This window comes from Cannabis sativa, chromosome 8, assembly GCF_029168945.1.
Source record: "Cannabis sativa cultivar Pink pepper isolate KNU-18-1 chromosome 8, ASM2916894v1, whole genome shotgun sequence".
Lineage (NCBI taxonomy): Eukaryota > Viridiplantae > Streptophyta > Magnoliopsida > Rosales > Cannabaceae > Cannabis > Cannabis sativa.
Window position 1 is genome coordinate 41,532,625 of NC_083608.1, and position 16,579 is coordinate 41,549,203.

At 36.4% G+C, this 16,579-nt stretch overlaps 3 protein-coding genes across 7 annotated transcripts; 1 reads left to right on the top strand and 2 right to left on the bottom strand.

The window, feature by feature from the left end:
• The first annotated feature begins 165 nt into the window (after window positions 1-165).
• Window positions 166-4,542, top strand: LOC115699664 (serine/threonine-protein kinase MPS1). 5 transcript variants are annotated; one of them, XR_009684176.1, is made up of 3 exons: window positions 166-459; window positions 733-3,332; window positions 4,138-4,542. XR_009684176.1 is itself a non-coding variant. In XM_061102975.1 (2 exons), the coding sequence occupies exon 2, from the start codon at window positions 843-845 to the stop codon at window positions 3,261-3,263; it is 2,421 nt and encodes an 806-aa protein (XP_060958958.1). In that variant the 5' UTR covers window positions 166-459; window positions 733-842; the 3' UTR covers window positions 3,264-3,563. The 5 variants fall into 5 exon arrangements, 1 of the variants encoding a protein (XP_060958958.1); XR_009684177.1 differs by having other exon boundaries at window positions 166-426; XR_009684174.1 differs by having other exon boundaries at window positions 167-459; window positions 733-3,326.
• A 438-nt stretch (window positions 4,543-4,980) lies between these two features.
• Window positions 4,981-6,344, bottom strand: LOC115700634 (protein VASCULATURE COMPLEXITY AND CONNECTIVITY). The gene is made up of 3 exons (XM_030628246.2): window positions 5,896-6,344; window positions 5,545-5,753; window positions 4,981-5,362 (listed from the first exon to the last, which is right to left on the bottom strand). Exons 1-3 carry the CDS (start codon window positions 5,992-5,994, stop codon window positions 5,185-5,187), a joined length of 486 nt encoding a protein of 161 aa, XP_030484106.2. The 5' UTR covers window positions 5,995-6,344; the 3' UTR covers window positions 4,981-5,184.
• Window positions 6,345-7,742: 1,398 nt separating this feature from the next.
• On the bottom strand, window positions 7,743-9,279 carry LOC115701402 (transcription factor bHLH117). The gene has a single exon (XM_030629189.2). The coding sequence runs from the start codon at window positions 8,931-8,933 to the stop codon at window positions 7,872-7,874; it is 1,062 nt and encodes a 353-aa protein (XP_030485049.2). The 5' UTR covers window positions 8,934-9,279; the 3' UTR covers window positions 7,743-7,871.
• Window positions 9,280-16,579: the final 7,300 nt, after the last annotated feature.

Sequence of the window (16,579 nt, forward strand, 5' to 3'; positions counted from 1 at the left end):
ATGTGTTTGGAATAAAAAGAGACTAGAGAAGAAGAGGGAATGGAGAGATTGAAAAAATTATGGAAATTTGAAATGAGAGGGATATTTTGGGAAAAAGGAGAAAATAATGAGGTGCATAATAGGTTAATTTTGTTATGGCTGCCTTTGAAGCATAGCACTACTTTTTAAACTTTTTTTTTAAAAAAAAAAAAAAAAAAAAAAACCTTTTTTTTTGAAACAGAATTCAAAAATTTAAAAATTGGCTCCCACAGCACAGATGTTGTATTGTATATACTATGTAGAGCTTAAGAAGTGGTTTTGGTTAATGAATTGGTTTGAAGAGAAATTTGGATTGGTTTATTGTGGTTTGTATTTCTTACCATACCCAGCATTCAACAAGTAGAAAAGAGATTGGGAATTCAATTCAATGGGGGTAGCTGCATCTTCGTAAGTTCTTCAATGCTAACTGCGAATCTCTCTGTATGAAATCCGAATCTTTACATCTTTACATCTGATTATGTTTTGTATTGTATGCTATTTTAAATATTACATCCTACAACCCAAATGTCCTAAATGATTATCTCATATTGTGGCCGATAGCGATACTAAGTTGATTTGCACTAAGATTTCAGTTTGGTGATCTGGGTACCTTCACAGAGATAATCGATTCCATATATATAATGATATTAACATTGATTTCATTTCTCAACCTATGCTTGCACCTAAAACTGCCATGTCAATGCTCCATTTCAGGCTCTCCATTTTCATTCATGGAACCAAACCCTAATACCCTTTCTTCAAGCTATTATTTTTCTCCTGATTTCGTCATCCATTTGGCTCTAAGATGCTGCTGAGATCCGGCCATGGACAGGGAGGTTGAGGTTGACCTTACACCCACATTCGCACCCGCGAGGGATCTCAACCGTCCGATCAATCCTGATTCTACCTCCGCTTCCTCTTCATCTTCTTCCCCTGGCTTACTTCGACATTTTCAAGCCGCCTTCAAGCGACATCGCCCTATCGGTGTAATGCAGTCGAATAGCATTGGGCCTAGGCGAATGTTGGTTCCTCAACGAGCAGTGTCCGCAAAATCAGCATCGATGAAATCTAGAGAAGCAGTTTCTGTTAGTGAGGATCATAAAGATTCAGTAATGCAGATGAAGGGAACCGCCACCATTGGCAAAGATGGTCAGGAAGATGAATTAACTACCCCACCTTCTAATTCAGAGACTATTACCAGAGCTTTTGATGAAAACTTAAATCCATATGACGGACAAGATCAAATCAAGTTCGTGACTGGTTGTAAGGACAACCCACAATCACTGTCGCATGTGAAATCTTCGCAGTACATTGATGGTGGCCAGAAAAAGGTCCAATTTTCAGAAGCAAGCAAGACCACTTTGCCGGAAGTGGAATGTGTTGCAGGCAATCAAGGCGAGGCGTCAACGGTCATTAATCATGAGATGAAGCACCAGAACACAGAATGTGATATCACTGCGAGATCTGATGGTGGGATTTCTTCCCTTTTGTCAAAGAGAACAACAGCTGTTCAGGATCAGTTGCACCATTTCAGAAACTTCTTTAGCCAACCTAACTCTCAATCTTCAGTTGCAGGGCAATCTTGTGGTGCCACAACCACATCTGTCCATTCAGCTTCAGCGCCAATGGCTAATCAGACAACCTTTTGCTCCCGTGTGCATTGTGATTCGCAACCCATGGCCATGGGGGATTTGAATTTAAATTCTCTTCCTGTAACTCAAGGGAAAAAAATGCAGCAATCAAATCCATGTTTAAAGGACAAAAGTGGAGAAGTAAATAAGCAGATTGTTAATGCAGCACAATCTTCCACCTCCGCAATTGATACTCAAATGGAGAGTAGTAAGGAATATGAGATTTTTAAGGAAAGTGGCTTTGCTGGAGATCCTGTTGGAGCAGCTGAAGGGAAACAATTAGCTGCTGGTGCTATTGATCTTCAGTCTCATATTCCATCATCCAAAAACTTGTCTTCTAAATCAGATAAACAAGAAAGGGTTGCAGTTGCAGAGAGTGCTAAAGGTGCATCATCAGCTCATCATCGTAAAAGAAATTATGATCCGGACTTGTTTTTTAAAGTTAATGGGAAGCTCTATCAAAGGCTTGGCAAGATAGGTAGCGGAGGAAGTAGTGAGGTTCACAAAGTCATCTCATCAGACTGTACAATATACGCACTCAAAAAAATCAAGCTCAAAGGACGTGATTATGCCACTGCTTTTGGATTTTGTCAGGAAATTGAGTATTTAAATAGGTTGAAAGGAAAGCACAATATTATACAGCTCATAGATTTTGAGGTCACAGACAAAGCTTTGCTTCAGGAAGTCATGAATGGATCAATGAATAACAAAGATGGAAGAGTCAAGGACGATGGTTATATATACATGGTACTTGAATATGGGGAGATTGATTTGGCTCACATGCTTTCCCAGAAATGGAAAGAACTCGATGGCTTCACCAACCAGACCACCATAGATGAGAACTGGCTTCGATTCTACTGGCAGCAAATTCTTTTTGCAGTAAACACTATACACGAGGAGCGTATTGTTCACTCAGATTTAAAGCCAGCTAATTTCCTTCTGGTAAAAGGCTCCCTAAAGTTGATTGACTTTGGCATTGCCAAAGCCATAATGAGTGATACCACAAATATTCAAAGGGATTCACAGGTTGGTACATTGAGCTACATGTCTCCTGAAGCATTTATGTGCAATGAGAGTGATGCTAATGGAAACCCAATTAAGTGTGGTAGGCCATCAGACATATGGTCCCTTGGTTGCATCCTTTATCAGATGGTGTATGGGCGGACTCCGTTCGCAGATTACAAAACATTCTGGGCCAAGTTCAAAGTTATAACAGATCCATACCATGAAATTGTGTATGAACCAGTTTCAAATCCTTGGCTTCTTGATCTCATGAAAAATTGTCTTGCATGGGATCGCAATGAAAGGTGGAGAATTCCCCAGTTGCTGCAGCATCCTTTTCTTGTTCCTCCAATTCCACTTAAACCACATTTGCCCCAAGACCAATGTAGACTTCTTCATCTTATTTCCAGCACTTGTACAGAGGACGCTGAAGCTTCAAACCTATGTTCTCAGTTACAGCAACTTCTGGGGGAGGACCCAGACTGGTTAATGACATCTCAGCTATTGGCCTCACCTGACAAACAGTGTAAGTTGCTCTCCCAAATATCACAACTTTTCTCTCAGCTAGAAAAACAGTTGTCAAACTCACTGGCGACAGGATTAGATAGATGAATATCAAAACATGGTGCTCAAAACTCTGCTTCAACAACTTGCAACTCACCACAAAATTCTCAGGTCTGAGTATGTTTTCTGGTTCCATCTTTGTTGTTTATGGTGGTTTTGCTTCCATATTTTTGTAACAATATGTAATATTCCTTCCTGTTGTGTTATCCTAGTTTATCTCAAAAAAGGGTCGAATCTTTTCGTTGAGGCTTGTAATTACCATCAAATTTTTGTTCTTGAAAAACAGAACAATGGACATGACTCTGCTCCAATTTAAAGAAATGTTAGGATTGGGTTTTCATTCTAAAATTAATTGGTGATAAATTAAGTAACTTTATATGTTATATTTCTGATATGTTTTTCATGTAAACATATATGTACACTAGTATAATTGTTTAAAGGTGAAATGCTAGTATAAATTAATTTATCCTAGTATAAATTAAGTAACTTTATATGTTATATTTCTGATATGTTTTTCATGTAAACATATATGTACAATAGGATTGGGTTTTCATTCTAAAATTTATTGGTGATACTGAATGCACATAGTAACAATTTGCTCTGAATAAGGGATGAGCTGTGATATTCTGAACTATGACCCTTTAATAGCAAATCACGTTTCTTATACGTAGTAATTTAATGGCCAAATGTAATTGAGTTTAAGTTTGAGAAATTTTGGTATCTAGGATGTAAGGCTACAATATAATGTCGTGTTGGAATTTTAAAAAAAAAACTATATATAACTATATATAACTATAGGATTTTTTTGTTAGGAAGGCATTTACTTCAGTCTCTAGCTGGCTGGTAAATTCACAATACAAATTTTTCCTTGGATGTTTTCACTTGCTGTCAATTTTCTGACCCATAACATAACTTTTTGCAGGCTCAATGCAAAGTGACAATTCTGGCATAGGTTGGTTTTTGATCTCTGATCATGCACACTGGTATTTTGTATCTTCTCATCAAGGTCTTTTGACTGTGGTACAACCGAGCCGCCTAGGACGTATAAGCCTGGGTTGTGGCTCAGGTGTGGGTTGGTACCAGGATGGTTGGAAGGGCTTGTCATGGATGGCTTTCAAGGACAAGGTGGCTTTTGTTAAGCTATATGTGGCTTCAGTTGTGACGCTTTGTTTAGAGATTTGTTATTTCATGACATTGTTCTTACTGGACAGCTTGAGAATCCTATCATTATCATGCTTTCAAAAAAAATATATATATAGAGTTTATAATGTCTTTTTCTGTAGTTGCCAAATATTTTTTCTTATTATTATTATCCCTGAGATATTTAGAATTGTTCAATTTCATTTCAACACGAACATAAATGGGTGGGAAGACGTGTTCATTGGGGTCAATGCAACTATTGTACATATGGAGCCATTCAATGCTATTAAAAACAAAAAAACAAATTAAAGGCTTGAATCTCCAACATCGTCATTCACAATAGCAAACTTATATCTTTTCTCGTGTATTATCTTTCTGTCAAATTCTTGGTGTCACTCTATCATTTTTTAACCATTTGACACTTCACTGTCATTATGCAGGAGTGTAGAGCAATTCATAGCCTTTATAAACTAGTTATGATTCCCATATTCTAAAATAATACGCCAGAAAAAATGTATCTGTATATTTTGACATCTTGAAAGGAAAGCTCATATTGAGTAGATTGCACTAATTAAAAACAATATAGAACTGAAAATAGGTGACACATTAAGCAAGCTCTGAAAAAAATAACAAATGGCCTTTAAAGCACATGATTTATAATTATGTAGCTATTGTTGCCCATCACAACTTGTGAGATGGGATTAATTAGTACATAATCTCTAATTGATCAAGATGAACAACACTAATAATATAATAATATTAAGGAGATGGAGATCGGAGAAGTGAAGTTAGAAAAGTAAAAATGGGTAAAAGGTAGATTGTACGTGTTTTAATCAACAGAGGCAGTTGCAGTTATGTAATATGCAACAGAAAACAGGGCATGAACAAAACACAAAATGCCTCCAATTGATAGGAAATGATGGTGCGTGAATCCACAGGAAGCTCTTGACTTGTTGTTCGACAAAGTCCCTATCACCAGCATAGACAATCCAACGGCTAATATGATCCTGATCAACAACAAACAACACTAATTTAATAGAAATAGTTATAATAATAAGACCCTACATATTATCACTTGTACATTTTATCATGATGCTTCACTACTAGACTTAACCCTTGATAATAATAATAATAATAATGCTTGACCCCAAGAAAAGACCACTAGATTTTCCAAAGTATATATATATACCAGGTGAATATGAGGCATGCCAGAGAGAGTTGTCTATTAGGAGAAGCCTTTTGAAGTTCATCTTGAGAACAAATGCAATTTTGACAGCCACCAAGCAAGTTAGCCAATACATGAGCTAGAGCCAAAAGAGCTCCTGCGGCTAACCCAAGCTTGAAAGCTTCTTCACTTGGGTCTCTGCACTCGAATATCCACAGCCTCAAATGCTTCACCTTTTATAACATTTAATATGAAAAAAAAAAACACAATGTTTTAAAAACCATTTTCAACCATCCAAAACATATGTGCATATGATATATTAATGTTCTTGGGTGGTATAAACACACCACATCATGATTAAGTACTATAACATACCTTGTTTTGTTCAACTTCTGCTTGGATGCCTAGAATCCCGGCTACAACATCAATAGTCACGATCAAGAAGCAAACAAGAACACCTACCAACTTAACCATTTTGGTGAAATATGATCTTTAATTATTAATTACCTAACTTGGAGTTGGAGATCGAGATACAGTGAGAAAGAAAAGATTTTTAGGAGAATTTAAAAGGTTAGTAAAGTAAGGAAAGGAAGAATATAGAAGAGAATGTGGAGTAGAGTGAGAGAAGAGAAGTGGTCTTGGGTAAAAAGCTTCTTTTGTCTACACAGTGGTGAGGACTTTAAAAAAGCTTTTTTGCATTTTTGGGTTTCTTTTTCTTCAGTCTTGGATTCCTTTGATATAGCAACAAGAAAAGTAGGGTATAAACCAGCTCATAGAGGAGCGTGCCTAGGCATCTATCACCGGTGGCTCATCAGATAGATGAGTCCTGGTCTGGGGCAATGTTTTTACTTTTTGACTTTTAGTCCTCATTTAGAAAAAATATTCAATGTGGCCAATTGTATAAACATATATATATATATTTATATACAGTACTCGAGTGAATATTAAGTTAAATATGTGCATGCAGAGTGGGATTATTATTGATTGATTTAATTTAAATATGCAGCTCATTACTTAGCAGAAACGACTTTCTTTTCCCTGTTTTAAGCTTTGTTATCTCATATTTTTTGTGTATCTCTCTGTTTCATCGTTACGTCTTTTTTCATTTTTGTTTTTTGGGTTACTCAGTTGTTTCTATAGTTAGTTATTGGTGTGGCATTTCCCACTTATAAAAGACTATCTTAAATATGAAAGAAATTAATTGGTCCCTAAGAAAATTGATACTAAGAGAAGGGGTACTGAGCAGTCTGAGCTTATATAGTATTACATTGTGACGAAAATGGCTAGCTTCAATTAATTTGCTTAATCATAAGTAGAAAGTGATAACATATATGGTAAAATGGTATGCTTTTAGTTTTCCAGTTATTTATTGCTCTTTATATATATAAATATTGCTACAACTAGTTGAGGGGTCTACCAATGGGCCAGCTTAGTAAAAGTAGCACCGTTAGTTTAGAAGATCGACATAATGGAAAGCAGTTAAGACTAAAAAAGAAAAGAAAAATAAAGAGGATAATGTGAGGTCGACATAATTGAGCCTAGAAGTTCAGGTAGGAAAACGAAATCAGGCACTTGACTTTTTTACTTCTTCGGCTCGATTCCAAATGTTAGTAGAAAAGTAGTGCAATCTAGCTAGGTTCATACTCATGAAGACGTATATTCAAATCAAATATAAACAAAAATGTAAAGAGCAATATGTCCAAAATTGAGATATAAACTCGAATAAACATTTCGCTTTACTTGTGTGATTGTAATGTGCATGGGAATAAAATCTCATTCTCAATTGCCTTGTGCTCTACTTGGTTTTTCATGCAAAATTGCAACTTTGTAGCTTACTCACACAATAAAGCCCACTACTATCTTATCCAGCCCAATATATTTATTTCTGGACATAGCTGAAACCTTGTCACTGATTTAACATTTTTTAATTTTACAAGAGCACAACCAAACAATAGAGTGGGCTTCGGCCCATTGGTATAAATAGGGCATGATTTAACAAAGAGAAACTAGAAAAATTATCCGAAAAAATATTGAAACTTGAAAGTGAGCACAACAGAAATTGGTTAACAAATTAAACTGGAGTACTCTCTAATGTGTATCAACCTGCTTAAAATTAATTCAAACCTTGTGCTTTTCGAATGAGAAGATGGAATCCATTTGAAGAAAACCCATCAAAAACAAATCAAATATCCAAGAAAAAAATAAGCACAAACAACTAAAGATAAAGGGTACTATAGCTACACTCTAATATTTCAGCCAAATGTCATTAATTTGATGATATCATATTCGTATTTGATTTCAAAAGTGTGATGTCCCTCTAATCATATTATATAATATTTCTTAGTTTGAGTTTAGGAAGAAAAAAGAAAAGCTGGGTACAGAGGATTACCACCCCTTCTTTTTCTGGCGGTGGCCTTCTCCAACAGACCCAATTGCTCCACCGAGACAATACAGCTTCCCTGAGAGTAGAGAATGGTTTGGACCGCGGACGAGTTGACCAGGACCTGCAAAAGCTGGTTCCTCGTCAGCTTCTCCAACCCAGCGAACTCATCGTCATCATCAAGGTCACCGCCATCGGTGCCATTACTACTCATCATTGGCATCGCACAGGAAAATGCAGGCATGGCTTTGAGAGCAGTCACCTGAGCCTGGAGGAACTTCACGTACTTGAACGTTTCTTCGAGCATAGTAGCCATGTCCATCTTCTTGTCCCATGGCAATAGCTTCTGTAAGCACCGAGTCTTATCGCTAAGCTTCTGGCGCCGCTTCCTGGCCAGAAGGCTGGAAGGGGGTATCATCTTCTTCAGCGACGAAGAGGAACAAGCCGGCCCCGGCGACGGTCTCGAAGGAGGAGGATTGTAGTATTGGCTTCCATGAGCGTGATGATTGCTGTAGTGAGTCGCTGAGTCGACTCGGGCGCGTTTTTGGCTCAGTAAGCCAAAAGAAGAAGACGAAGACGAGTCACCGGTGACTCGCTCGAGCGAGAGAAGATCAGGCAAGTGGCGAGGGTTTAGCACGTGGGGGTCTATGCGTGCGGCTAAAGAGGAATCGTGATCGCCGAACATGAAGTTAAAAGGCAGAGAACCACAATCGACGATTCCCGCGGAGCCTGAATCTTGGAGGCCCAGTGGCTCGGGTATGTAGAAACAACTTCCAGAATGGTCGTGGAAGAAGCCGAAAGTGGCCGGCAAATTAATCATCGCCGGAGGTAGCAATGATTCAAGAGGCGGAACGGCGACCTCTCCGAATAGAGGCATTGAATTAGTGAGCATAGATTGTTGGTCAGCTCCGAGAAGCGAGAGTAGACTAACACCGGAGAACATAGAGTTGAAGGCGTTAGCCTCTTCAAACGTTTCAGCAGCTGAACCTTCACCATTAGCCAGAAAACCCTGATACTGAGAATCCCTCTCCATGTTTTCCACTTAAACCTCAATGAGATATAATGAAATCATATATATATATATACACACACTAGAGTCGGCGTTAGGGGGTGAGTACACGTAGCAAATGGAGATTAGTAAGATGATTGGTTCGTGGAAGGGACCACAATGTAACGGAAAAGGGACACGTGCTGTTTTTCGAAATGGATTTGGGTTGGGAATTGGGATATATAGGAGAAGAATGTAAAAAAGGCTATGATATGATGAGGCGTTGGATGAGTAGAGGCAATGTGATCGGAGGGTTGAGAAATATTTTGTGTGGTTTAGGGTGTAACGAAGAGAAAAGGCAGTGGATGTTTGTATAATTTTGGTAGGGTTTTGGGACATGGTCTGGCACAGCGTGGCTGCCTGGGCTTGGCGCCGCTTACTGACGTACGTACGTTCGTTCCCTCTTTCGACCTCAACATGTTGTACCAAACACATACTACTGCAGTCTGTCACTGCATGATCATGTATCAAAATAGTTTAATACAATACAATTCATATTAATACCATATTTAATCAATTATATATACATAGAAGAAGCAGTGATATAGTTTTTTAAGGCAACATGAACTGCGTGCTTTTATTCAATTAAAATATATATTACTACATGTTGACATTATTATGGATTGTGTGCCCTTCATTATGTGCTGTAAATTAACAAACAATCAAAACATGCAGATTAACCTAAGATAGCTAGTGTTTCACTCCAGTTTTTAATTTTTATTTTTCAGGGTTAATTTAGTTAGTATTCAAATTAAGAAGATTTCTGCAAAAAAAAAAATAAATAAAGTATACTAAAGATTATATAAATACAACTCGTACAGAGCGGTGAGAATTGAGAAACACAAAACAAGACAGCACAAAAGTAGTCTAGCTTAAATACTACAAAATATATTTTTTTTTTTGCCTAGATAAATAATTTTGGTACTTACGACATTAATAAAACAAAGGTTTTTTTTAAAATAGAAATTCTCGTTAACCAACATTAAAACTCCATCATTTAGATATTAATTTACAAAATTTTGCTACTTACAAACTTAATAATTTAGACATTTTCATCATTAAAAAAAATAATTTAGATATTAAGTTTGTCAATCATAATAATTTAAATATTTTCGATGCTAAAAAATAATTTAAATATATTTAATAAATGTTTTTTATAACATATTTAAATTTTATTTTTTCGATAACATTGGATATTTAAATGTTAAAACTTACATTTTTTTTTTTGCAAAAAAATGTTAAACATGTTAATTTGAACACTTTTGGAGCTCAAAAAAAAAAATATCAAAAATATGTTTTTAAAACTAATTTGGAGAACTTTTAACATATGAAAAAAACGAAAAGAAAAAAATGTAGGGGACATGACATGATTTCTGATTTAATGATTATTCATAATTATTTTGTTGGATCAGTTTCTCCCACACGTGTTTAGGGAAAAAAATCTTACACGTGTAAATACCAACCAATAATCATCACACTTTGCCTCATAAATTCAACAACAGTTGCCTTACAAAATTCTTCATAAAAAAAATTAGTTGCCTTACGAAATTGAAAAAGTTATATTTTGAAGAATACATATAACCCTTATTTTTTGCTGAATTGAATATATATAACTTGATATATTAATATTTCAATGCCAATATCTCACTCAAATAATCCCTTTCTTTCTTTTCTTTTTTCTTTTTTCAGAGAACCAAATAATGATCCTATAATTAATCTCCCAAACCTGTATTGTGTAGACATCAAATATTAGGTTTTATCCTCAAAAAGACTCGAAATTAAGCAAAGATGAAGCACTCAACTTTTTCAGCATTCTTTTTGATACAGAGACGTTTCAAGGGTGTACTATAAAGGCATCCGCAGCCTATTTGATTAATTAATATGTTATTTGTGTTACAACATTAAATATATCCCTAAATTATATTCTATATAGGCTTCATTTGGTAATATGTGTTATTTAGAATATATTGGAGTGAGAGAGGGGCGATGGATATCTCCTCTTAATTTCCCTTCATATAATTATATTTGAATAGAATAGGGAAAACAAAGGCTCATATAGTAGGCGAGAGTAAGAGAAAAATTTATTTAATTTTGCTTTTGCATTGCATTTGTGCAAACAAATTACCAAAAAAAGAAAAAAAAAAATAAAGGTAGAGATGAAACATGTTTGTACAATTTTGGTTGGGTTTTGTTTAAGGGACATGTTGTGGGTGTGGGTGTGAATCTGATATCTGATGTTGTTTTGGGGCAGCGTGGTTATAGCTGCGTGTCCCTGCCGCCTCATCTCGGCCCCTTAACATGTCGTACACCACTACCGCACTACCTACATCATCAAGCAAAATACTTTAATATTATTAAAATGTATATATATACACTTCAGCAATAAATGCCATATTAGGGTATTAGAGATGAAACCTCTCACTTACTCTCACGGCAAAATACCAAAAAGTTATCTGTAGGGTTTATAAATGAGGTTTATATATGGCATAAAATAGGAATTAAAAAAAAAAACTGAATTGAAGTAGAGCTAAAAAAAACGGAGCTACTAAAAATCTAAATAGATCCAAGAGCCAACAACATCAGTGTTGTCAAGACAGTGTTAGTGCTCTTGTTGAACAACCATAGAGAACACATTTTATAGTGAGGGGAGGGGGTTCTTTCCAATCAAAGAACTTCTCCACGCTACTTAGCCATCAAGAAAGTTCTCGGGATGTAGTCAGCCATGGAAATCGGGAACGTCCACTTGGATCCCACGATCTCCTTTATCTCGAAGCCCTTTTATTGCCCTAAAAGCTCAAATGAGCTCAAATGCCCCAGTAAGATTTATTGAGACCAATCAAGAACTGGAGGATTTGGTCTCTTGTGTAATAATCTTGAACTTTTTGCATGGCACCGTAAGTATAGCCACAAGTACAGGGGATATTTGGTTGGTATTCGTTAAGCTCACCCCAAAGAGCTTACAACTGGGTGAAGTAGGTGGTGATTGAGTTATCACCCTATTTAACGTTGTTAACACCGATTTCGAGTTGTGAAATACGAGGACTGTTGCTTTGATTAAAGCAAGCATGGAGGTTTGTCCACATTTCACGGGCAGTGGTTTTGAACATGATACTAGCAACGATCTCGCAAGATACAGATTGAAGAATCCATGACATAACTATGTTGTTGCCAATGTCCCATGCAAAGCAAGAGGAATCATTTGGTGGTGGATGAGATATGGTACCTTCAATAAAAGGAGTTTTGTTTTTTGCAGCGATGTTGATCAAAGCTGCTTGCTTCCATGACTGGAAATTTTCTTGACCAGTCAAGAGGAATGAAACAATGAGGTGATTCGGGTGATCTCCAGTTCCCAGATGATACAGAGTACGTTCATCATGAGAAGGTTAATCAAAAACAGCACAAGATAAGCAGTGATTAGCAATAAACAAGAAATTATCAGTAAAAGGCATTTGGCCTTGATGTCCAAGAAAAGGATTGTTACCAGCAAGAAAGTGAGAGGAGCTCTGGACGGGCGGCTAAGCGAAGGTGGTGGCTGGAGTCGTGGTGGTGCTGAAAGGGAGGGAAGTCGGAGGTGGGACCGTCGGAGCCAAGATCAAAGGAGAACATGGCGGAAGCGGAATGTGTGTTTGAGAGGCCATGAATGATGATGTCAAAGCGAAGCTAGATTCGATCGGGGATGTAGAAGTTTGTCCAATCGTTCCACAAGTAGGAAGATTGGCGGCATAACCGGAGCCAAGTACACCAAAAGTGGAAGGATCAAACACAGAGGGATGAGCACTGATCGTTTTCGAAAGAGATGTCACAATCGGAGGAGAACAAGGCAGAGCGACGACATCGAAAGTGGTAGCGTCAATGGACAAGATGTCTTGACTGGAGATGACGGTCGAAGGTGGTGATGTCTCACTGACGGAGGCGACAGCAATGGAGGAGTTCTTTGTTCTTGGAGCAATGGAAGAAGATGAAGAGTCGGCTGGGGTTGGTGATTGGCAGTTGATACCATATTAGAGATGAAACCTCTCATTTACTGCTATGTGAAACACGAAAAAATACCAAAAAGTTATCTGTAGGATTTACAAATGAGATTTATATATAAGGCATAAAATAGGAATCCCACAATACAATTGGGCCAAAAATATGGGGCCTACTTATCCTAATATAGGGTTTTTCTTTTGTGTATATATAATTAAACAATGATAACATACTACCGATAGAGAGGGGCTTAGTGCACTGTTGAGAATAGGATTTGTTAATACTGTTAGGATTAGTTAATGTTGTTAGTTAGTTGCTTTCGGTTACTACTGTTTAGTTACTAACTATCATTGTAACTAACTTTGTAAGTAATCTTTAGCTTTAACTAATCCTGCATTATCTGTATATATACACTGATCTATTTATCATTGAACTGTAATTTTATTTATACAATCAACACTACAGTACACTGTTATTCAACTCTATTTTGTTATGTCTTTCATTCTCTCCAAATCAACATGGTATCAGAGCTATTTTTATTCTAATGATATATGCGACATCATCTGATTCTATTCGTTCTAATGGATCCAACTTGTTACCAAGATCTGGAGGCACCGGGTTTATATTGCTATCAAAGGTCATTGTCTTCTTAAATTCTTTAATCCAAAAAAGAGATCCTCCCAAATTTACGATAGCAGAGGATCAAATCTCTGAGAGTTTCTTGAATGGGATGTTCAAGAGAGGCTTCTTGTCTCATGGTTTATCTCATCCATGACAGAAAAGATCCTAACTCGCATAGTTGGATGCAACAGTGCAACTCAAATTTGGTCCACTCTCAAACAGTACTACTCTGCTCAAAATCGTGCCAAGGTTAGCCAGTTTCACACTCAACTTTGTTGCACCAAGCTCACTAGAAATCTAAATAATTACCTCCTCAAGATTAAGCACATTATTTACTCGCATGATCCATTGGTTATGTTCTCTCAACTCAAGATCATATTGAAGCGATCTTTTATGGTCTTGCGTGAGATTAATTACTCTATTTTTGTAACATCTTTATCTACTTGAAAAGATGATTATTCCGTAGCTGAAGTTAAATCACTGTTCATGGCTCAAGAATTTCAAAATGAAACTAGTGAATTTGATCTTGATATTTCTAAACAAGAGGTGAATCTTGTAGCTCAACAAAAGTCTCATATGTCTTGTGGTGATCACTAAGGCTTCTCTCCGATACAATTTGGTACCTTCACAGGTGGTCGTGGATCTTTTCGAGGAGCATACCCAAGCTACTCTTCTGTATATGGTGGATTTCCACATTCTTCTACTAGCTATAGTAATTTTTATTCACCTCTTTTTGCTAACTCTCCTCGAGGTTCTCAAGGTAGTTTTTGTTGTGGTTTCTTAGGTTCTTAACGAGGATCCTCAAATTCTAAAACTCAATGCCAACTGTGTCACAAACAAGGTCACGCAGTCACACAATGATTCTTTTGCTTTGACAAATCATTCACATGACCTGAGTCCTTTCAATCATTTACTGGATCTGCTGCCACAACTGAGATGCAAGCCATGGTTGCTACACCTGAAACTGCTAATGATCAAAGCTGGTATCCAGATTCAGAAGCAACTAACCACTTAACTCCAGATTTAAACAATCTAATGGCTCCTCAAGAGTTTCCAGGATCTGACCAAATCCATATGGGCAATGGTTCAGGTTTGTAAATACATCACAATGGTCATCATACATTTATTTTCCCTTTCACATCACAATCTTTAACATTACACAATTTAGGGTTGTACATCGGTCGGTTTGGGCGGTTTATCCTATATATTTTCTAACTCAATCTACAGTTCGGGTTGCTAAAATTTAAGTGCAACCCGCCCAATTTAAAAAAATAAAATAAAATCTGTAAACCGACCAACGATTTGGGCAGATTTGTCAGGTTAACCCATCCAAACCGGCCAAACTTTTTTTTTTTTAGTTTCAAAGTCAAAATCAATAAAAATTAAAAAGATAAATTAAAAATATCACATTCTACCAAAGTACAACACAATATATATGACTTTAAAACTAATAATTAAGTATGTAACTTTATATCATTATATATTTAATCATTTATGTTATATATAATAAAAACTAAAAAGTTAAACAAAAAAAAAAAAATTCAAAATCGGGTTGGTCGGTTTAATTGGGCGGGTTGGACCTATTTTCAACCTGCCCAATTAACAGATTAGGGGGTTTGTAATTTTTTCGGGTTATTTCGGTTTGTAATTTTTATCAATTTTTCCGATTTGATTTGGGTGGGTTATTCAGTTTAGGTGGTTTACGAGTTTTTTTGTACAGCCCTAACACAATTTACTTCATGTTCCTAATATTACAAAAAATCTAATGAGTGTTTCACAGTTTATAAAAGATAATTCTGTTCATTTTGAATTTCACCCTCACTTTTACTGTGAAAGATCAGGCTATTATGTAGACTTTATTGGTTGGGAGGGTTGATAAAGGGCTTTATATTTTATAAGTTTGATCAACCTCTCCACACAAGTCTTCCATCCAGTTCCACCTCACCTATTGTTGCTGGTGCATCCTCTTCAACCTCTAAATTTCAATGCCACACTCACAATTTTAATGTATCTTTCTCCAATTTTAATTTTTAGCACAACCGATTAGGCCATTTCTCCAAAAAAGAAAATTGTACAATCTATTATGGCTAAATGTAATATCTCTCCTAACAATAAAAATACTTTTTATTTGTGTACTGCATGCTGTCTTGGTAAACACCACAAATTTTCTTATCCAAATTTAAAAACTGTTTATAATGCTCCCTTACAATTGCTTCACACAGACCTATGGGGTTCAGCCCTTGTGGTCTCCTCTAATGGGTATAGTTATTATATTAGTTTTGTTGATGCTTATTCTAGGTACACTTGAGTTTACCTACTTAGAACTAAAGATGAGGCCTTACCAACCTTTATTAAGTTCAAAACTCAAATTGAGTTACAACTTAATCATCAAATAAAAGCCATACAATCTGATTGGGGAGAGAAATTTAGAGCTTTCACTTCTGTGATTGAGTCATGTGGCATTATCCATTAGGGTTTCTTATCCACATTCTCATGAACAAAATAGAGCAGTTGAAAGAAAACATAGGCATATAGTAGAATCTAATTCAACTCCTCTAGCTCACTCTTCTCTACCACTTAATTCATACAAAACCAAACTATTCTACTCTTAAAACCTTTGGCTGCCTATGTTTTTCCAACCTTAAACCCTATAATAGGAACAAGATGAAGTATAGATCCACTCTTTGCACTTTTCTAAATTATATCTCACTCAAAAAGGTTATAAATGTCTTGCTAAGAATAGTAGAATATACATATCTAGAGATGTTCTATTAAATGAAACTATTTTTCCTTTCCAAACTCCTATTGATGTTTCTGCTCCCATTGTAGAACATTTCACACCTACCACTGCTATACCTCATGTTTCTTCTCTAACTCTTGTTCCTCCTTCATCAACCTCCATCCCATCATCACCATCTTCACAGTCTATATCTACATCAAATAGTTTTGCTGGCCAAATACCTGCTTCTCTTTCATCACCAAACAATTTCTCCACTCCCTCAAACTCACAAACCTCTTCATCCAACTTACCTATACTCACA